Raw genomic sequence first — 22,765 nt, 5'->3', positions numbered from 1 at the left:
TACGTGAGGGCCAAGGAATATATGTACATCGTGATTGTGCCCGTGTAGGTCTGTCTGAGCTTGTGTTTGTGTGTTTGTTTAATTGCTTTCTTTGACTCCAGAAAACTGGAGTTGTGTTTAGTTGTTCTTTTTTTCTTTTACCATTGCTGAAGTGATACCCACTTCAAGCAAAGAGACAATGGGAGATCAGACTTTCTCCATCTTCATTCTGAGCCAGACTGCATGTGATGGAGAGTGGAAAAGGGTAGAGTCATGGAGAGCTGCTGCCTCCATAATCCCGAAAAGACTGCCTCAGCACCAAGTGTCTTTTTTCTCCCTGGAGGCCAAAAATTTGATACAAGGATGGAGCGTGGTCAGCATCTGGCTGTCCATCACTGTGGCTGAAAATCCTCTTGGGCCACAGCGTACCCACCCTCCTGCGTAAGCTTCTAGTTCTCAGTAAGGAGATGACTTAGCATTTCAAGAGAGGGTTCTGTGTGATGGAGTCAGTAGGCGGGATGAGATAGCAGATGCCCTGCCTTTCCCCACGCCTGGCCACGGTTGGACCTACAGTGTGCCTCCCTCTTGTGGCGTCCAGCTTGACTGCCACGGGGCCAAAGGCAGGGCTTATTGGAAAGGTAAGCAAATGGAGAAATTCTGTCTAGGCATTTCATTCTTTTTTTTTGGGGGGGGGGGAGGCTCTGCCACGTGGCTTGTGGGTTCTTAGTTCCCCAACCTGGGATTGAACCCTTGCCCTTGGCAGTGAAAGCGTGGGGTCCTAACCGCTGGACCACCGGGGAATTCCCTAGGCATTTCATTCTTGAAGGTGTCATTGCTCAAAGAATGGGAATAGCTTTTAGTATAAGAAACTACAAAACAATAGATAATCTAGTAGTATAATCAGTCCTGCTGTAATGCAGCATATGCGTTCCTAAAAATCGCCATCCTATACAAAATAGCACAGTAAAAACCATAGGACTTAAGAGGAGGAAATGAGATTAGGTGCATAACACTCAAAAACTTTGTTGGTCATGCACACACAAAGATAGGAACCTAATACAAGCAGAAGCACAGTTTTGCACACATTAAATGGCTCGGAAATATATACACACTATAATAAATATGGCACTTTACCTTGAAAAAGACCTGAAGTTTGCCTGTGGAAGTGGGCGTTGGAAGAGTTGCAGTTTGTGAGGTACTGAAATGGAGGAAGGAGGGTTACCTGAAATCACAGGGAAGGTGACACCAGGTGAGGATGGGTGTGGCCCCTGTCCCACACGGTGAACGGAGGTGCTGGTGGGTGATTGAGGTGTGTGTAGTTGTGTATTTTGTGTATTTCTGTGCCACTCGGTGCAGCTGGGTGCAGTTTTCTGTGATCACTTAGCGTTTCTTGCAGACAAAATCACACATAAGCAAATGTGAAATTCATTTTATGCTCAGATTGTCCCCATAATATGCACATCAATCACATTGAAACAGATTCACGTTTTCAAAATAAGCTTTCTAGCAGAACTGGCTGTAGTTTATTTTATTGGAATTGAGTCCCTTTTCTTTCTTTTTGCCGTTATTGATTTCTTAATTTATATTTGTTAAGCCCATATCAGATTGATTTTTCATGCCCAGAGCACCTCCAGAGGCGAGAAAGCAGCCTGAGATTTTAATTTTGCTACGAGGTACTTTCCTCCTTGGTGAGTGACTCTCAGTCAGTCTCTCTCTCTGTCTCTGTCTCTGTCTGTCTCCCCACCCCCTCTCTCCACACACACCCCTTTACCGCATGCCAGGCACAGTGCTGGAGACATAGAAACTGGTAAGGTATCATTCTTGTCCTCAGGAGCTTAGAGTCTCATTGAAAAATTTTCAAGGCGCAGATTTAAACGTCTTGGTTGTGGATCTTCTTAGGGAGCACATGAACCAACTTCGTGTGTGCCTTAGTTTGTGAACACAGGCGCACACACACCTCCCTACCCCACCTCTTTCTTCCTTGTGAATGTAGAGATGGGGTAAAGAGCTTGCCTGGAGGAAACACAAAGACATCATTGATTTACATAGTGAAAAGATGTGAATTTGAAAAGGGGTTGAAGAGGACCTAAGAGACCTTGTAGTTCACCCCCCCCCCGCCCCCCGACTTCTTGATAAACCCTAGTGGTCAGGTGTTGGAGACGTTTCAGAGTAATGTAAATGGTATGATCCCATTTTTGTTAATCCCCCTCCTCACTCATGTATGTGTGTACTGCTTGTGTAAGCATACGTGATGTGGAAAGATCTCCCATATTGTGAATATTAGTTACCTCAGGGGACAAGGGAAAGCTTATTAACTTCCTCTTTATACATCCTTTATTATTTGGCTTGTTTTAAGAAGCATGTTTTACTTTTTTAATTAAAAAATCTAATAAAGTAGAAAATGAATAAATAATCATCATAAAAAATACCCTCAGGGCACTTTGTTTCCGTCTTCCTGGTGCCCTGGGCAGTTAGCACGGGACGTGGCGTTTCCGGTGTGGGCTGCCCAGCAGGACGCTGAACTTGGCTGTGACCGCCGGTGCCGTTCGCTCTTCCGCAGCGACGCTGTGCTGCTGGGGGGCGGTTCGTGTGGGTAGACCGTTAACACCTCGACGTGCTTCCTGCATCTCTACCACTATCGGCACGCTCTGCCGTTGATAATCGTTTTGGACCCAGGTCTAGTCCTTTACATTCTCCCTGTTAGATTTCATCTTGTTATTGCGGAAATCAGTGTTCAGCATAGGTTAAGAACTGGCCTTGGATTCAGGCTGCCTGGTTACAGATCCGAACTACCGCTAACTAGCATGAAAACTTTAGACAAGTAGTGTGTCTTCCTGAGCCTCAGTTTTCTCCTCTGGCAGTAATCATGAAGTTGGGAGGTGTCACGGAGATACTGTATGCTAGAACACGCACTAGGCCAGGTGCCTGGTGGCGTGGCGAGAACCTGGTGAATGTTAGCTCTTACTGTCAGTGCGTCAGCCTCAGCCGGTCTCTCCTGTCCATCATAATGAGATGGTTTGGGATTAACCATATTCCACATCCCTCCCGACCCCAGACCATAAATCAGTCTTTCTTCTAAACGATCCTCCTGAGATCCCCAATCAGTCTCTTGTCTCATTCCACAGGTCCCTTCACCGACGTTGTCACCACCAACCTAAAGCTTGGCAACCCGACAGACCGAAATGTGTGTTTTAAAGTGAAGACCACGGCACCACGTAGGTACTGCGTGAGGCCCAACAGTGGGATCATTGATGCAGGGGCCTCTATTAACGTATCTGGTAAGTTCTGAGAATGAAGGCCAACAGGGTGGGCTAAAAAGGCCCCCTAGAAGTAGTGGGATCTCTTAAAGCTTGTATGTGCAGTATAGCAAAATAATATGGTCGTTTTCTCCCCCACAAGCCCCCGCCCTCTGATTAAAAAGCTCTGTGGGTCCCACTCACCTGTTGTTCTTCCATAATTAAAGTCTCTTTAGTTTAATGCTTACGGCCTTCGTGCCTCAATAGAGCAAAATTAAAGTGGTAACTTCAGACTTTGCTTCAGAATAAGTTTGGTTTTCACTCCCTTGAAATTAAATCTGCCCTTTGGCAGTAAATAAAAAAGGGCTAAACAAACTTAATTTTACTTTGTGGGAGAAAGCTAAATGGAGTTATTTTCTTATTTAAGCTAAATGATTTCTGACATTAAGCTCATGTCATTTCCAGTGATTGGTAACTGCACTTTACTGATTGTGAAAGGGTAAGGGAGATGAAGGCTGAGGAAATTGGAATATATTCAAGGGTGCAAGTTTTGTGCATGTCTGATGGGTTTTTTCCCCTTCTGTCTGAGAGGGCATATATTTTCCAAAGTTCAAATTTTGAAAAGATGCTGGTAGAGTGCCCAAATTGAGAATTGGATTTCAGAATTAAGGAGATGTAAGTGATGGGTTTGAGTTTAAATGTATTTTAGAAATGGAATAAACTTTTAGCTCATTAGAACTTCTGGATCCAACAGTGCTTTTTGTATTTGTGGAGGAGCTCTGGGGGAGTGTGTGTTAATCCTTTAAGTATCAGGAGACTGTCACAGAAGGTTCTGCATCATTAGAAGCTACTACTCATTTGAAATGGGTACCTGGCTGGCTTTTTTCATGACAGATTTTGATTGTGATACATTTGGCTATTCATTTGACACCTAAAAGAAAATGACTCACCTCTTTGGAAAGATATAAGGTGTTTCATTATCTGATCATTTCTGCAAACTCTTGTTCCCTGCATCCATTGGTCTCTCTCATTATGGTGCGCCCACACCAGCTGTCCCCTTGTGTGTTTGTCTCTGAGGCTGCAAGACCTGATTTGGACTCTCGCATCGGGTTATTATCCGGGAGAAATCAGGAGGGTGGCAGCCAGCATTTACTGAGGGTCTCCTCTGTGCTGGGCCTGCACACATGTTATCTCATGTAATTTCTGTTATCTGCCCTGTGCAGAATGCACTGTTACCCCATTGTACTAAGAAGGAGGCCGGTGGCCACAGGCTCACAAAGCTGGCCAGTGATAGAGCCAAGATGTGGACCATCCTGTTTGGCTCTGATGCCCAGACTCTCTGAACTGCAGCATGCTGGGAGAGGAAGGGGCCCAGGATGTTGGCCTTTCGGTGTTCCTTGGATCCGTATGGTTTCAGTTTTTCCGCTGAAATCAAGGGCAGCTGATATCTTTTATTCCCTTTTTAAAATTGACTTCTTTTTTACCTCTTGATTTCCTTGCCCATGTCAAATTTGAGTAAGGTTGTCAGTAGATGAGACTTAGAAGTTTTCACGGTAAACATGGGGCAGCAACATCGTTTTCTGAATAGTCTCAACAGGCAGTTGTACAGTGTAGGTGTGCTTTCCAATATGAAGTATAAACGTGTGTGAGTATATGTGTATCTCTTTCAGAAAGATTCACCCCTCCCCCATCAGAGGAATGTTTTTTTAAAGTAATAACTAACCCTGGGCATTTGTTTCGATTTATGTTTGCCTCCTTAAGGAAGACCAAGATTTTGTGGTTGTGGCCTTCCTTTTGCAGATAAGAAGGTAAGGTTCAGAGAGTGGGCGTGAACACCTACAGGCACATGGGTGATTAGTGGCCGAGCTAGTATTTGAAGCCAGGTGTCTGTCCTGATCCAGTGGCTCTTTGGTGACACTAAACTGCCTCAGCAGTGTGAGGGGATGGCCCCACTTACAAATGAATGTAGAACAAAGTACCTTGGCTCTCAAAATGTCACGTACTTGGGGAAAGAAGCCACTGAATAACAAAATGTCCATGTGTCTGCAGGCCTTCCTCCTAACGAGACAAGATTATGTTTACGCGTGAGAAAGGGCTCCTTTGTTTTTATTTGCTGTGTACGGGTCTCAGTGCTTGGGGCGCACCTGGGTAGAGCCGGGTTGTACTGCGTTTTCGGGACAGCCTCATCAGTCGGCAGAGGAGGCCAGCCTCCACTGGCTGTCGTTTTCCGTGCTCAGGGGCCACTGTATCATTAGACACTCATGTCTTGGGGTAAAAGCACTGCACTTTTCCAAGGGTCCTGTTAAAATGCAGCCACGTGATGGCATCTAGGTGAGGACGTGGAGTTCCCGGGTTCCTGCGGGTGAGAGACTGTCCTCAGGGGAAGGAGGAGCCCAGCAGACGCGCAGTGCAGAGGGCTCAGAGGCCAGCCTTCCCTTCTCCCGCCTGCGAGAGTGGCCGAGCTTGGTTGCACCCACTCTACTCAGATCATTAGATCTGGGGTTCGGAAACCTGAACAGGAAGCCCAACCCTGCTGTTTCACCTGTCGGCTGATCTTTGCCAATACTCTAACCACTCTAGGTTCTAGTTTTCTCATTGATAAGGTGGAGAGAATGGTATCCGCCTCACAGAGTATTTACCAGTGCTGAAGAATTTTAACGGGAAGTGTGGTACAAGAGTGGGATTGCATTTTTCTTCCACTAGCTTTGACAAAAACTGGCTAGTTTCTTTTGAAGGTGGATCGTACATATTTGAATTGCCTTTTTAGAAATAAATCAATTCTATACATTTTACTAACTTATGAAATTTTTCTAATTCTAATTTAAGAAGGAATTTTTGTTTTTCTTCTTTCTATAATATGCATTTGTTTTATAGTGAAAAGTCACTAGTAAATTTTCAAATACAATCTATAAAAAGGAGGTCATCAAATCAACTGAAACTACTACCAGCATTGCCCTGCCTACCACACAGAATGTCACAGCATACCTGAAAAGGACATGACTAGTACATTATTTTTTTCCCATTTCTGAAAACCCTTGGGATGTGCTAGCTGATAGGAAAGGTTATAAATCGTTCTTTGAGAGAGGGGGGCAAGGAGGAAGGGAAAGAGGAGGAGGAGGAGGAGGAGGATGGTATCTGCCCATGGAGCTGGCAAGAGAGACTGAGGTTTGAAGGCACACAAATCATGGTTTTGATGAGGGATTGAGACTTTCTGGCTGTCAGATGTCTTTCAGACACACCCTGTGAAACTCTTCTCAGCTGTCAGCTTAATCTGTTATTCACAGGACCTTACATTATGCATCAAAAGTCCAGACGCTGACCTGTCATGTATTTTCTTCAGAAGATGGCACATCACTCATTGGGTCCTTAAAAAAAAAAAACAACAACTCTTTTATAAACTCAGGTGGTAAAGTTACAGTTGGAAACAGGTATAACCTAAACTTCTTGTGTCGGTAGGTGAAAACATGTGGACTTCGCAAAGGGGTGTTTTGAGATCCGGTCACTCGGGCCTCTGATTGACTCCTTTTCTTTGTCCTTTAGGTAGGTGCTCCTTGCATCTCTTTCTGACAGCCCCTTCTGGGATCTGTGCCTATTGGATGAGGCAGGCAGTAGGTGGGAGGGTGCTGGCTGCTTTGTGTTTGCATTAATTGGCCCAGAATGCCATGGTTTTGGCCCCTTGCCCCTTGATACACACCATCTGCTAGAGACGGTTTTGAATTATTCAAATCTGGACCTCAGCAAAATAGGCACACTTAAATGGAGATTGGAGAAGAGGAGATTGGATTTTTTCCTCTAGAGATTTTAGATGCAAGGAAAATAGAACTTTTTGAATTAATGAATTGTTTGAAGCAGTGGGGGGTCTCTCCATTTGTTCTAGCTTTACAAAATTAAATCTGTTTTCTGAACTGTCTGGTGGGAAAATATTTTGAAGGTAGATAATTTCTGAAAATGTCTTTGTGGTAAGCTGTTAGTGGTTGTGGATTTTTTTTTTTAATACTGCAGTTTAATAATGAGGGAGTTTTCCATTAATATTCCAAACCATGTTTGCCAGCGGATACAGCAGGTGAAGTGGTAAAATTATGGGCCTATCAAAAATACTTACGCTTCCTGTAATATGATATTAAGTTTAATATTTTTATAACCTTCACTGAATTCTAATTTCACTAAAGTAGCAAGCACGCTTCCATTTGCAGTTCAGTTATGCATATTGGTTGCCTTTGTACCAAGGAAATTAGAAATGCAAAATATCTGTTTGGGGGGGGGGCATTGGAAAGAGTCATTAAAGATACCAGTATTTAGGTACAGATACACTTTACTAAGTGTACCCTGGGAATTGAAAATGGATTAACGACAAACAAACACAAATCTTCTAGTGTCTGAATCTGTGTTTTAAATGAAAATTCAAAGAATTAAGGAGCAGTGTTTATTCCTGACATATAGCCCTTTTCAGCACTTATTTCAATCACATTTAAAGCATAAAGTTCTTCCAGTAAAATACCGAGGACAGAGAATGAATATCAGCAACTCTTCTTGGATGGAAACATTGGTCAATTAATGTAATTGGGTAGTACTGCAATTGATAATTAATCCTTTTAAGATTTTGCTGACTGAGTTTAAAGGAGCTGCTTGCTTGCCCTGGACCAGCCAGCCTTGGGTTGCAGCTTTTAGGTGATTAGCGTCCGAGTATAAGTGCACCGCCCTTAGAGAAGGAAGTCAGGGATTCATCTGCCAAGTGCTGATAGTGGGAGCTAAATTTGGAGGTTTGGGCATCTTAACAGCCACATTCTTCTTCGTTTGATCGTTTGCTTTGGAAGTCTCTGATAAACAGAACCTTTTTATAAGTGGTTTTCATGAACCAGCTTTATGACTCTCAGATAAGAACAACTCACATTCATACTTAAAAGATGTCTTTAATCTTTTTCACCAGATGAGATTCTGGTTTTAAAAAAAAGGGGGAAATTCCCAACAGTAATTAAGCTTAATCGTGCTTTTAAAGATTTTTTTTAAAGTTTACTGTAATATTTAAGTTTCTTAAGGAGAACCCTTTGTTTCACTTTTTATGAGTGTAACACAATTTCCTTATTCTTTACATTTTTCAAAGATCATGAGCAAGAGGACTTATCCAAGAACATTCAGTACCCCTCACTCAGCTGAAGGTAGCTTCAGCTCCTGCAGCGTGGCTGAGGAGCAAAAACCAAGCGTGACTTCGGAGCAGCCAGAAGTCACGTTCCTTTCCCTGGTTACGGCACCTTGCACATTTATACACTTAGGCTCCCTAGTCTTGACTCTCCTGTTTATACTCTTACCTTAGACTCTCTGTTAACCCTGTTCTGATGTCCAGCCCATCACAGGCCAGAGTGAAGGGCAAGGGCTGCGAGCGGTGGCCACAGTGAAGGCCTGGACAGGAACACCTCAAAGAACAAGGACGGGAGAGAGAACAGTAGGGATCTGGAATTGCCTAAGCCTCAGGGCAGACCATTCTCCCTGTGCAGTGGATCAGTCCCAAGAGACCTCGCTTGTGGGTCATATTAAGGTAGCGTGTAATGGATGTTGATAATCACGAGAGTACTCAGGAAAGGCTGTGTGGTATTCCAGTATAAAGTGTTAATGGAGATAGGAAAGTGTGTTGGAGCTTTGAAAAAAGATGTGCATTTTAAAAGATATTTACAAAAAAGAGTGAGTCAGCCATGTTCTTTGGCCAGTGCTTGTATATGGCACACCTCATTTTCCAGTGATACTGGGGTACATTTGTACTGTAAATTCTGCACAAATAAATTAATGAGACTCTGAGGAGTTTGTTATCTAAGATGGGCTATACTGAACTGGAAAATCCTGTAGAGAACACAAAGACAATTCAATGTCAACTAATTTATAAATAGATACAATTAATTATTTACCCTCTAGACTCTTAGTTCCATCCATGGGTCCCTGAATAGGCAGAGGTCCAGGAAAGTAGTCATGTTTTCAACATTTTGAGCATCCTAAAGGAAATAATAAATTTACTCATGATAAGGGCACCCAGTCTAACTAAAATGTCCGCTTTGCTTTAGGCTAGAATTCTGTCACCTCACTGTGGAATACTGGTTATCATAAGCTGATGGCAGAGTTCTGGTTTCTCTCTGATTAGTTTCAAAAAAGTGGAGCAGTGGCATTGTAAATGCAGTTTAGTAGAGAACAGTCTTCTGACAGAGGCATGAAAGCAAAGACAGAGAGTGAGAGAGCGCAGTGGTGATGAGAGGATTGGAAACCACTGTCTTAAACCACGAGATGAAGAGTGAGTGGCTCTGGGAAGTGGGGCGGAAGAGAAGACAGCTGGTTGAGGATTAAAGAGGGTTTCCTCTCTCTGTGCTGCCCAGGGAGATTTCTGGAGGGAGCGTGATTCTGGAGGGCTTTGAATGTTGGAAGGGAAGAAGGGGCATACTCTTCAACCAGTGGAAAGCTGCAGGTTAGTTCCCAGAATGTGAGGTAGCAAAGCATGAAGTCCTGGTCTCAGCTTAATTGGGTAGAAAAGGCGAACATGTGGGGAGAGCTCTGTATCAGTAGTGTCCGCTGATAGAATACGATCCCCAGGAAGAATGAGAGAGTGAAATAGCATTCCAGTAGGAGCTGCGGCGTGGGGAGGCGTCGTGCAGCACGTGTTCTCCAGGTAGGGCGCCTGGCCCAGCCTCAGCAGCTGGGAACAGGTTAGAAATACGTGTTCTCAGCCCCACCTGTTGAATCAGAAACTGGAGGTGGGACCCTGCCACCTGTGTTTTAACAAGCACTCCAGGTGGGTCTGACGCACGCTGAAGCTGGAGACCCCCTCATGACAGAGTCAGACTAGTGGCAGGTTCAGAGTCAGAGGAAGCCGGGGAGGTGTGACATACTGAGATGTGAGTAGGGCAGGGGGACCGAGAGGGATGTGCAAGCCTCCTAGGCCCAACATGACAAGAGGAGACTTGGGTAACGACAGGAGAATACCTGCGTGCGGGGGTGTGGCCAGCACCATGTGCACACCTGTTGGACCAGCAGGGAAGCCTATTGTTGGATCATATCAGTAAACTGAGAGAACCAGGCTGTGGACTTGAATTGATTGTTTTTCACTTGGGAAATAGGCTTTTTTGTAGTGGGTTTTTGGTCGGAGGAATATAGTGATGGTGAGTAGGGTGTTTAGGGGGAGATTAAATCTGTAGCGTTACAGGGCTATGCGGGGCAGCTTGTCTGAGAGAGACCGGGAGGAGGCGGGGACATCTAGCTGGAGAAACTTAGATGTTGGGGGGTGGGGCTGAGCTGAGATCGCGGTCATGTGAGCAAGGAGAGGGACATTTTAAAGATAAAATTCTGAGATTAAAAAAATAATAAAGTGTGTGTCGAGGTGCTTGTTAGATTTTTATTCATTTGCTCTGTTGCCATTATGCTGCAGATGAAAATGATCTGTGACTTGCTCGGGTTCTCATAAGCTTTTATGCCACATTTAATCAAGTCATTTCTCCGAGGGTGTGTGTGTGTGTGTGTGTGTGTGTGTGTGTGTGTGTGTGGTAAGCAGCATATATTCTGCATTTCTTCTGAAGAAAGTCTTATCTTATTGATCCAGTGTTTTATGACCATGAAGGCCCTTTCCTAACAGGATCCCACTTTCGCAGTCTGCAGTATAGCAGACATTGTATCACAAAGCGTTAATGCTGGTGAGTGGTGACCTGGTCTCCAGGCCGTCTCCTGGTAACAGGCTTCTTTTTAGTGTAGTATCAGCAATACATTTTAAAAGTAGGATAGATGGTTCATTTAAGAGGGTTTTATCATCAGTGTCTCTGATATTCAAGTGAAATAAATTAAGTTAATGGGACACTCTTTTATAGCCTGTCATGGAAAAAAGTACATAATTTCTGTCACAATTTGCATGTATGCAGCTGAAAGAACAAACGTTTAACAACATTTATTCTGTCATGTTCTCGTAAAGTTCCAGCTAATAGGGTATAACAAATTGAATTCGACATGAGATGATCGTAGCTGAGAAATACAAACTTTTGGACATGAGTTGGGGGCTGTGTTAGTTCAGCAGGGTGCAGCTGCTGAGGCCCAGCGAGGGTTTATGAAATTTCACAAAGTCTCGGTGCCACTTGACCTCCTCCCTCTTGCACGCTGATTGGGGAGCCCACAAGGAAGGAGCGATGGTAGGTGGCAAACGCCTTCTTTCCACCTACTGCTCTAGGTGGAAGGAGAGTTGCTGCAGAGGGGAGGGGCCGAGCACCCGTCTCACACCCCGCGCTTCCTGAAGTTCACCAGCGGCCACCATTTTCACTCAGCTTAAAGTTTTCACCTTGCCAGTCTCACCAGTGCATCGGGCATCTGTGTTTCTATTTCATGAGTCCCTGCCTTTGCAGAAGGGGTGTTTGACCTGCCACCTCTGCTGTGTCCAGTGCTCCTGTAAGGTGATTAGTTACCACCAGTACCCACTTCTTTGTGTGCTTACATTCTTGTTGAGCTCGGAGGTCTAAATGTCAGTTACATCCTCTTGAGGGTCTTCTAGCTCTGCACTCTGGCGACTCGGCAGGTAGCGTGCTCTAGGCCTGGAGTTGGGCTGATGCCACCTGCAAGGTCCGAGGGTGGCAGGGGGTCTCAGACAGCGCCCTTCTCCAGAGGTGGAGCAAGAGGTTGCAGGGTGGTTTGGTTAGTGGAGCCCAGGGAACCCCAGTCCCCTCCCTGTAAGGGACACGTGCACGTGCGCGTGTGCTTCTGTCTCCGCCCGAGGCCTGGGTACATACGGGACTCAAGACTTGGTTTGTGTGAGGCTGCTTTCTCTTTCAAACTGCACATTCTCGCAAGAAGGGGACTACACATAGCCACCAGTGCCTTCACTTGAATGAGTAACCAGAGCATTTTCCTCCTCGAGAGGCCTGCGAGACAGCTTGATGTAGAATAACGGTGGTCAGACCTTTTGGTCTCAGGGCCCCTTTACACTCTTAGAAATAAATGACCAAAAGAGCTTTTTTTGATTTGTGGGTTGTATCAATATTTATTGTATTGCAAATTAAACTGAGAAATTTAAAAAGTATTCTTTAGTAACAACTTTAATAAATACAGTTATGCAAACAGTAACATTTTTAGTGGAAAATAACTTTTCAAAAAAATTATGGCTTTATTCAGTATGTTTTGCAAATCTCCTTGATTTCTGGCCAAATAGAAGACAGGCTGGATTCTCTCAATTGGCGTTTGCATTTCAGTCTGTTATAATGTGTTGTTTTAGTGAATATATATGAAGTAAAACCACCTTTACCACAGATATGTATTGGAAAAGGAAAGAGTATTTTTAATAGCCTTTTCAGGTAATACAGACATTATTCTTTGATACTATACCGAAACTTGACAAGTGACACTTTCTTAAAGTTTAGTACAGTGTAGAATCTGACACCCTGTCAGTGAGCCGTTTGAACTTTGTTTCACTAAAATGTATTGGTTTCTCTTGCACTTGATGGCTTTGGTAATATTATGCTAGCTGAGTTATACAGATCTTCCAACTGTTGACATTTCATTATACAGTATCAAAAAAGTACATTCGTTACTATTCCCACTGATCTCATTGGAAAAGTCCTTAAATCTTTAGGAAACTGTGAAGCTCTTGGTGGCAGAGAGAGGTTTTCCAGTATTCTAACTTTTGTTTGAATGCCTGGTTTTTATCACTGGCAACAAATATAAGTTGTTTTCCTTAAAGTGACAGGCTCACTTCATTCATTTTTCAGGAAAATATCTGCCATATACCCAGGTGTGAATAACCATGGTTTTTCTGTCGGTTGTTCTTTCAAGTAAATGGTTCCATGAGAAAGCGTCCAGTTGAGCTCACAACCTGAACAGTTGCACAGGTGCTTCTCCCAAAGCAGCAGAAATGCTTGATGTGTACTTGTCATTTCATTGTACAGAGTGCTAAGATGCATTGTCAAGGGTTGGAATTTAGTAAAGTCTGCGCTCAGGCACTAGCAGTTTCACCCACCGTTGCTTTTGTGCCGATCGTCACTTCGAATGTCAATGCAGTGGAAAAGGCATGTAATATGTAACGTCTTGGTATTATTATGAGCAGTTTTGACTTTATGGACCACCTGAGGGGTGGGTCTCGAGGTCTGCGAGTAACGCTTCGAGAACCTGTGGTGTGGAAGTTGGACTGTGGACGCAAAGCCAGTGCAGAGCTCTGGTTCCATCAGTTAATACGCTGTCCGTGGGACCCGAGGGAGGCCACTTAGCCTTTCCAAGCCCTGTCTTCTCATCTAGAACATAAAGACATGGCCATCTTTATGACTGTTGTGAGGACTGATGGGAGAACTAAGGAAAATATTCCTTCTTTGGTGCCTAGTCTGTACTAGGCCCTAGTAAAAGTTATTTTCCTTTCTTGGGACATTGCGATGGCATTGGGGATGGGAGCTTGGGGCGAGGTAGAGAGAGAAAAAGGAAGGGTCAGTTTGCTTTAGGACGTGCCTGCAACCCAAGCCCTTCTTTCTGGCTTGTACCTCCTGGAGGAAGGGGGAGAAGAGTGGAAAGGGAACAGCAGGTCTTCCTGGGGCTCTTTATGTGGGGTTGTGTTAGGGTCTCTGGACCCATCCATTCTCTGTGTGTGATCCAGTGTCATTGGAGCTAAAGAGCCAACTTCTCTGAAAATTAGCAGTGTCTCTGATTGCTCTCATCTGCTGGGCATTGGGCTCTTTACAGAGAATCCTCGTTCAGCCTCAGAGCCCTCCATGCTTCACAGCTGGGAAAGCAGAGCCTCAAGGATGAGACAGTTTTTCTACTAGAGCTGTGCCCTACTGAAAATCTAAGTGTAGTCTAGGACAAAGTTCTTTTCTTTCCAATTCTAAAAAATCCTAGAGCGTGATTTTGTCACAGCCAGGTGAGATCTGAAATCCTTAAAACCTAATTCACTTTAATTTTTTAAAATCAATATTAATCTGATAGTAGTTTGAAGACTGTGACCAACTCCAAAAAAAGGTGACAGTTCCTGTCCGGGGAGGACACAGTGCATGTGGTACACTGGCTTCTTTCTTATCACATGCCTCTTCCTTACTGCAGTCTTGCAGGTGGAAAAAACGCAATGGGAATTTAGCTTCAGAATAAGAGTCCATGGTTTTGACCTGCTCATCTGGTCATTTGTCCCTGAGGTTAAATGTCAAGCCCAGGTGTGTAGTGATGTTCCAGGCCTGTCCACAGGAGAGCTCCTGCTAGCTCAGTGATGCCAGAGGCAGAGTTGTCTCCGTGCCAGGTCCCAGGCCACCAGCAAGGACTGCTTTTCCAGGATGGAACTGTGCCTTTACATCTGCAAGAATAAAATTTCAAGTAGAGTGGTCCTGTGTTTTAAACAACCTTTTGTTCTCTCTGCTTATGGTCACACTTTGGATTTGGGGTCCTCAGACTGAACATATTGATAGACTTTCTCTGTCCCCAGGAGAGAAAGGACCCATGCATCTCTGAGACGGAGGGGGATGTTTGTATTTCTCTTCCTCATCATGCGTGGTTCTGTGAGATACGTGATGGTGGGTCTGGGGTGCGGGATGTGACCCCGTCTCGAATTGGAGTGTCCATGGTGGCTGAAGGGGTGCTGACGGCACGTGGCTGCTTGTGGAAGTTTTGCTGCTTCCCAGCACAGTGACCTTGAGCAGGTCCCTTCACTTTGTCGAGTCCCAGATTCCTTTATAAGCTAGGGCTTAGGGTAGGTGCCCTTCCTCTGCTGCAGGGGGTGGTTGATTGTGAGGCTTTAAGCACCTGGGAAGTTCCAAGTGTGTTCAAGGGCCAGAGAACGCTGCTGAGTGCCCAGCAGCAGAGGTGCTGGTGGAGGACAGGACTTGCACTGTCAGAGGACAGAGGGCCAGCCCCTCGTGGTGCCCATGAGCACTGGCTTTCCAGTCAGACCACCTGCGTCGGAGTGTCCACTCCTCCACAGTGTGACCTTGGGCAGGTTAGCTAACCTTTCTGTGCTTCAGTTTTTTCGTCTGAAAAACAGCCATCAAAATAACTTCCACAACATTACCTGCCTTTGAGGTAATGATAAAGCTGAAGTGCAGAGCTGAGCTTCTGGCCCAAGGGAGACGGTCAGTCCCGGGGAGCTCTTTATCAAGGTCAGGGCTACAACGGGCTTTTCCTGTGTATGAAAAAGTTAGTTTTCAGGGAACTTAACGAGATGTGTGGTTTAGTCAAAGGCTTGTAGCAAAACCTGTATTCTAAAGCAGCTGTCATTTAATGGGGTAGGGCGGTAGGTCCTAGGGCAGCCAGTCGCAACAGGACGGCACCTCCCTCAGCGCAGTGGGTGTGCTCAGTCAAGGGGGCCCTTAGGTGAGACTCCCCTAGGTTCTTAGGGAGAAAAAGGGTATAAGCTGGTGGTGTCTTCTCCATGCTCTGAGGGTGCTGGTTGTGAAAATTCTCTAACATTCTTGGCAAAATTGCATTTGAAGCATTACTTTGATGACTTTGACGTGGGAAATGGGACAGAGAGAAGCTAAAACAGTTCCTTAGATGTCTTGGATTACTCTGTTTTAGTTCCTGAAGAGACCATTTGCATGTGTCTTCTTGAGCAAAACAGGCACAGGTGTTTCTACCTGGTTGACCTGGATGTAAGGCCCGTAGCAGATGTCTGGTCACGTGTGCCCTAGCGGCAGATGAGTGGACTGGGGATCAGAAGACCTGGGTCCTAAGCCCCAGTCCTAGCTCTGCCACGACCTGCTGTCGGACCTGGGGCAAGTCCCTTCACGTTCCTGGACCTCGGGTTTGAGACCTGCAAAGTGGAGGAAGAGGCTGGTCATCTTGACCTGCTCGCTTCACCTGGGGCTTCTTAAGGCTCAGATGAGAGGATCCTGGTAAACTGCTTTACAGCCAAACTACAAGTAATTAACGTAACAAATGGGTGCTGGTAACCAAGCTCTGACCCTCCTAATGAAATATTTTCTTTCTCAGTGATGTTACAGCCTTTCGATTATGATCCCAATGAGAAAAGTAAACACAAGTTTATGGTTCAGTCTATGTTTGCTCCAACTGACACTTCTGATATGGAAGCAGTAGTAAGTACTGAATGCTTCTTACTTTTTTCAGTAATTAAAAGAAATGATTAGGTGCAGAATTGTGGGTGCATGCATTTCAAAATGTGTCAAAATTGATTTTAAAGGGGAATGGTGCCTTCAAGGTTTGTGCTTTGACTGCCTTTATGGTTTTTCTAAAACTTTGATTTTAACATTTCATGTAACTTTTTAGAACACTTCTTTTCTGACTTTTGTATCTGGTTTCCTTCAGCAGTTCCTTGTTCTGGTGGATTGTGTCTTGAATGGTCTGAGGATTCTCTCCCTTCAGCCCCCTCCCATCCCCCCACAGAAAAGGACAGTTTTCATTATAGAGAACCTTCCTACCACATCTTCCCCATCCTCCAGAACCCAGAGGGATGGGAGAGAGTTGAATACTAAATATCCTTCAACCCTTTAGGCATTTTTTTTTCATGCTTGGTTCTGGTAAGCATGATTCTGGGTTTTTTGTTGTTGTTGTTTTCCCCAAGATTCCTTCATTCCCCCCCCCCCCCCCCCCCCGCTTAAGTACATGTTTAACTCCGTCTCAATTTTGGTAAAAATAAGATGACTTCATTTTCATAAAATAAATAATTGATATACTACAGTTGGCCCTTCATTTCTGTGGGTTCTGCATCTGTGGATATGGGGGGCCAACGGTCCTAGCATTTTATGTGAGGGTCTTGAGATTTTGGTAGCCATGGGGGCGGGGCCCTGAAATCAATCCCTCGTACTGATTTTTCTAGAAGAAGATTATAATGGTAGTTCTTTCCCAAGGTTTCACTGGAATAAATCAGCAGGCATCCTGGTGCTGTGAGTGTGAATCACAATATACTGATAAACCTTGAAATCCACAGCACCAGTGAGAACAGACTGTCTAGCCCTCACAGTTTGGAAAAGAAGGCCAGGACTGCCTCAACATTTCACCGCTTGGCAGTTTGCCGACTGAGACTAAGAGCCTGAAGTCACCCGAGGAATGCCTGCAAACTTGAGTTAGCTAGGGGTCACACTGTACTGCTGCTTTCCTTTCGAAGTTTTATACTAAGGGCTGTTCCATGCACAGCCTACCTTCACGTCCCCGTGCCACCACACAGCTGCTGCTTTTCATCTTGGAAAAGCATAACTGACCACCTTCATGCATGTTTAACTTCTGGGTAGGAAATGAAGGGTAAGCTAGCTATTTGGGGGTTTCAGAGAGATCAGTGAGAGTAGTCTTCCTTTAAGATTCCTTTGAATAGGAATGACTGTTGAGACATTCACTACTTTTATTTCCTGGAACATGATGTATCACTTCATGTTACTTTGTGTGATCAAGGAAATGTATGGCAAATGCAAAATATGGGATATCCAAGAATATATTCTGTTTGGCTTTTGCTGCATGGCTTGGTGAAAAGAGCATGGGCTTGGGTGCCTTGGGTGTGAAGCTGAGTTCTGCCTTTTACAAACATTGTGGCCTTGGGCGATGTTCATTAACTCTCTTGAGGGTTTGGTCACGTGTAAAATGGGAATGAAAACCTAGTTCACATGGCTGTTGTGGGATTAAATGTGCTGTGTGTGTAGAACACTTGGCATAGTGTCTGGCATCTGGCAGCTGTTTTATCTGGGCACTGTTATAGGCCAGGCACTCTATATACAATAAAGGCGAATTTTACTTCCATGATAACTTTTATAACAGTTAAAATTCTTTTATATGAAATGTACATTTTTGGAAATTTTGGAAATATACAAATGAACAAAAATAAAACTAAGTGACCTGTAATTTGTTTATACTAAACCCAACCACTGTTAATGAGAGCCTTGTGCTTTTTCTTTACTTTAAAATATTTTTCTTTATATTTTGATATACAGAAAGTTGAAAAAATAGTAGTGCCTACTCACCTAACCTTTACTAAGATGCACCGTTTAACATTTTGCCACGTTTGCTTCGTTGCTGTCATAAACTTCCTTTTTTGCTGAACTACTTGACTGTAAGACACAGACTTCATGACACTTCACCACCTAACTGCTTCAGGCAAGGACAGTCTCTTACATAGCCGCAGTCCTATTATCACAGATAAGAAGCTTAACGTTAATTCAGTAATGTTTAATCGAGAAACCCATACCCATGTTCACCATTTTCCAGTTGTTCCAAAAACGGCCTTTAGTTTTTCTTCTGCTAGAGCACCCTCAGCCTTTTTACAGTCCAGGCCAGTTGACGTGTAGAATATCCCACATTCTGGGTTTGTCCAGTTATTTCCTCATGATTAAATTCAGGTTAAATGGTTTTGTTTCTTTTTTTTTTGGGAAGAATATTCCCTAGGTGGTGTCATGTATGCTGCATCATATCAGAAGGCATTTAATGCTGTGTTGTCCCTCTTTTGGTGACACTACGTTTGCTTACTTGGTTAAGATGGTGAATGCCAGCTCTCCCCAGTGTCAAAGCACATTTCCCCCTTGTGGTTAATAGGTACTCTGTGATACTCAGAGGAATCAGATACTGGGAGACCACATGAACATCCTGCTTGCCGGCAAGCAGTCTTTCACGTGGTGATTTTTGGCGCCCAGAGATGATCCTTGCCCGATGTTCTTTTGACACACGCACGCAGGCACACAGTACACCGTGTGTGTGTGTGTGTGTGCGCGCGCGCACTCGCACGCAGAGGAACAGACTTAAAATATTGCTTGTAGTTTCTTCACTTAATATCCTGCGAATTTTCCCCATGTAATTAAACCCTCCTCAGTATCCCTTGAATGGCATGCTATTCCATTGACTGTACCTGCCATGGTTTATTTGGTGGTTCCCTATTGTTCGACATAAAGACTGTTTCCCATTTTTGGCTCTTGGTACTGTGTTGCTCTCGCTGCCTCCTGCATGGTTCTGGGGTGAGGGTGGGGGAGTTCGTTCCTTTTTCTGTATTGCAGCCTTCCTGCTCTGCTGGTCTATAATTATCAGAACACCTGGAATTCCTGTCCTCCCCTGCCAAGGGGAGGAGGAGTAAGCCGGAAGTGCATCATCCCAGAACATGGATTTAGTCAGGAAGATGTTACTACCAGCAGGCTGGGGCAGTGGGGGTCAGCCCAGACAGCGGTGATCACAGAGAGTGGCCTGCCAGTTCTTGTGCCCTGTTGGTAGTTGGCAGTGTTCTAAAACCACTCCCAGATAGCGCGTGCTTACTCTCTCTTAAGAAGGATGTGCCCTGCGGAGTAAGTTGTGTTTTCTTAAGGAGAGCCCAGATGTCCTTAGGCCATCCAGTTGCAGTTTAGAAGACTCCTCTTGGTTCAGAGGTGGTCTTCTCTGTCCCGCGTGCTGTCCGTAGACGGGCGACAGGAGGAGCCCTGGTGGACTTTGAGGAGTCAGGCGGCAGGACGGGGGTTTGTGAAGAGTGATAAGTATTCGGGAGAGCTAGTGTATTTAATCTTGTCATGTTAAAAATAGTGAAATCTCAGCAGACTTAAGTTCCTTATTTGATATACATCAGGGCTTTCTCATTAAGAGTATTTTTCTGGAATTGTCAGTTATAGGAAGAAAATTATTCTTCCAGCAGCTTTATAATATCCTGATTATTAAATTTAAATTGTTTTAGTGGAAGGAGGCAAAACCGGAAGACCTTATGGATTCAAAACTTAGATGTGTGTTTGAATTGCCAGCAGAAAATGATAAACCAGTAAGTATGTTTATAGTTAACAGTAATTGAATGTTGCAAGCTGATGCTTATTTGCATACCATCTCCCGCAAAACCAAGATTTAAGTTGGCAAATTATTTTCCTTCTGATGTATGAAGAAAAAAATAAGCTGAAGTTAACAAATAAGTGGGCCTTCATGAAATCTGCCTTTGAGAGACTTGCAGAAAGACAGCTAATTGAAACATTTTTTCCCTTTGAAAAGTGCAACCTGTTGGCTGTTGAAATGTCATAAATTCCAAAGAGCTTCTTTGACTTGGCAAAGTTACAGGTTGCTATTTAACAGTGGATAAGACCAAAACGGAATAATTTGCCGTTTATCAGGGTGCTTGGTGGGCAGGTGGTGGTGAGCTCTGAGGTTCTGTTGTTTCACAAAGTGCCGCCTGTAGGCTTCCCCGTCTACACTTTCCCTCAGCACCACCTCTCTACCCCTTGAACCCCACCCACCTCTTCAGTCAAAATATGCTTTTAGAGTAGGATTTCTCAACCTCAGCACTGTTAACACTTGGGCTTGGGTGGGATAATTCTTTGCCGTGGGGGCAGTCCTGTTCCTTGTAGGATGTGTAGCGGTATCCTTGACCTCTGCCCACTAGATACCAGTAGCACCCCCTAGTTGTGACAACCAAAAATGTCTCCGGATATTGACAAATGTGCCCTTGCTGGGGCAAAATCATCCCCTGTTGAGAATCACCCCCTTTGCTTTCCGAGCTGGTGGGGGCAAGGAGCGACTTCCTCCAAGCTGTCAGCTCACTTTTCTCTGTGTGAAACCCAAGGGATAAGCCTGTCGTGGCCCTGGCTTGTGACCAGTTGGAGAGAGAAGACTGTATCTGTAATGCTAACGTGGACCTCCCTTCAACCTAGTCAAAAAACTTACAATAAATTGTATTAAAAACACAGTTTAAAACACATGCAGAACATTCAACCACCCTGGCTGTTAACAGCTGGAGGTGGGAAATAGAAATGCTCACCTTCTCAACATTATCCATAGCCATCTCCAGGAATGCTGATGCTTTGTGTCAAAACCACGTAGCATTTTCCTTCTACTCAATAATTGACCACTATCATTATCCTGTTGGTTTGAATGGCACTGGTCTTTTTTTCTTTTTTTCCTTCCCCCTTCCCATTACACGTTCTGTCCTGGGAAGGTCAGTTGTGGACGCTGTGAGATCTGTATTCTGGTCCTAGCTCTGTGCTAGGTGATTAGCTCTGTATGTTGGGGTCTTGCCTTTCAGGGCCTCGCTCTTCTCACTTGGGAGACGAAGGGTAGAGCTCCTAGTTTTCAGTTTGCTGCATGGAACCCCCAGGGCAACGATCCCAGTTATTTTATTTTCCCGACACACCTGAGTGCTTCCATGCCCTCCCCCCACTTACCGATTCATCCCCAGCCGGTCTCCAGAGCGTGTCACAGCGCAGTCTTGGCCGAGGAAATGGAGGAATGTGGTGCTTCCCCAGACTGAAATATTGTAGACACTGAGCTTACTGCACCTTCATTCCATCTTCAGAGTTTTCTAAGTTCGTGAAATAAATCGCCCTCTGTGTTACGTCCCCTCTGGCCTTCTTCCACCCCCGCTCAGCCAGTCCTGGGGGTGTTCAGATCTTCGTGGTGACAGTAATTTGTGGCTGATAATTCCTGAGCTTGCACAGTTACAGTATGCTAATTTTTGCATGGCAGGAATTTGATAGTGCAGTATGCACGGCCCCTTCTCTCTTTCTTTGAAGTGTTAGTGTCAGCTGAACTTCATTATTTGCCCTTATCCATAATTTCTGGAGCGCAGTTGCTTTAGATTATTAAGATACTAGATAAAGTGATCCATTTTAAAAGTAAATGTCACATTTTACAGTGTGGATGAAACGCTACCACGTGTGGTGTTTCCTGAGAACTACTTTACTTTGCATAAAAAAGTCCTTTATTACATAGTTGGTGACACTTGGGCTTTCATTTATTTCTGAACAGCATGATGTAGAAATAAATAAAATTATATCCACAACTGCATCAAAGACAGAAACACCAACAGTGTCTAAAGCTCTGAGTTCTTCTTTGGATGACACTGAAGTTAAGAAGGTGATGGAAGAATGTAAGCGGCTGCAGAGTGAAGTTCAGAGGCTGCGGGAAGAGAACAAGCAGTTCAAGGTAACAGTGTTTTATTTCTGATCATCTACAGGGAACAGGGGCTTTTTCACTGGGATCTTGGGTGGGGAAGTTGATGGACCCCTGAATTTGTAGAGCTGTTTTATATTTGCACAATATAAACTCTTGTCACCTCGTAAAAAAAACAACAAACAAACAATCCATTAGTGTAAATTGAAATTCAGTTCTGAGACTAAAAATAAAACAGCAGTGGTTATCTTGAATTCACATGTTCAAACCCCACTCCATCCCCACTGGATGGGAATCTTTTTTAAGTGGATAAATACTGACCTGTACTGTGTTTTAACACAGGCATAATTCTGATTCATGAGGATCCTAAATAGGTCTAGGCAGTACGGTCTTATCCTGCTGTTAACGCGGTGAGGAGACTGGAGATGGGAAGCTGTCGCCGTACATGGGTGGAAATTGCCGGGAACCAGAGTCTCCAGCTTGTGGCCATCGACCCGGCGGTTGGCATTGGCATTGGAGGGAGGCAGGTGCACTTCTCTTGGCCTTGGAGGCCTGCGGTGTTGTGGAAACGACCAGCCAAACTTGGACTCGCTGTGAATCTTTGTTAGTCACGGTGGCTCCCAGGCCTCTGTTCATAAAACCACTTTAAGGCCCCTTCCAGTGTTAAAAGTATGTCTGTTTCATACACAGTATTAAAGAGAGCATTTCTGAACGTCTGATCATAGGGTCTTTTGTTGCAGCTTAAATCTCGAGGCCGATCTGTTCTCTTCATTGTGATCATGTCCCCC

At 44.5% G+C, this 22,765-nt stretch overlaps 1 protein-coding gene across 1 annotated transcript in view; it reads left to right on the top strand.

Moving 5' to 3' along the window:
• Nucleotides 1–22,765, top strand: part of VAPB (VAMP associated protein B and C) — a 54,824-nt gene that overhangs the window by 23,384 nt on the left and 8,675 nt on the right. The window contains exons 2-5 of the mRNA XM_059896490.1: nucleotides 3,105–3,257; nucleotides 16,122–16,225; nucleotides 19,783–19,863; nucleotides 21,834–22,010. Coding sequence (XP_059752473.1) covers nucleotides 3,105–3,257; nucleotides 16,122–16,225; nucleotides 19,783–19,863; nucleotides 21,834–22,010 — 515 coding nt within the window. The remainder of the gene's footprint in view (nucleotides 1–3,104; nucleotides 3,258–16,121; nucleotides 16,226–19,782; nucleotides 19,864–21,833; nucleotides 22,011–22,765) is intronic.

Source organism: Balaenoptera ricei, chromosome 15 (genome assembly GCF_028023285.1).
Source record: "Balaenoptera ricei isolate mBalRic1 chromosome 15, mBalRic1.hap2, whole genome shotgun sequence".
Classification (NCBI taxonomy): domain Eukaryota; kingdom Metazoa; phylum Chordata; class Mammalia; order Artiodactyla; family Balaenopteridae; genus Balaenoptera; species Balaenoptera ricei.
This window is presented reverse-complemented; position numbering and strand designations above follow the sequence as displayed.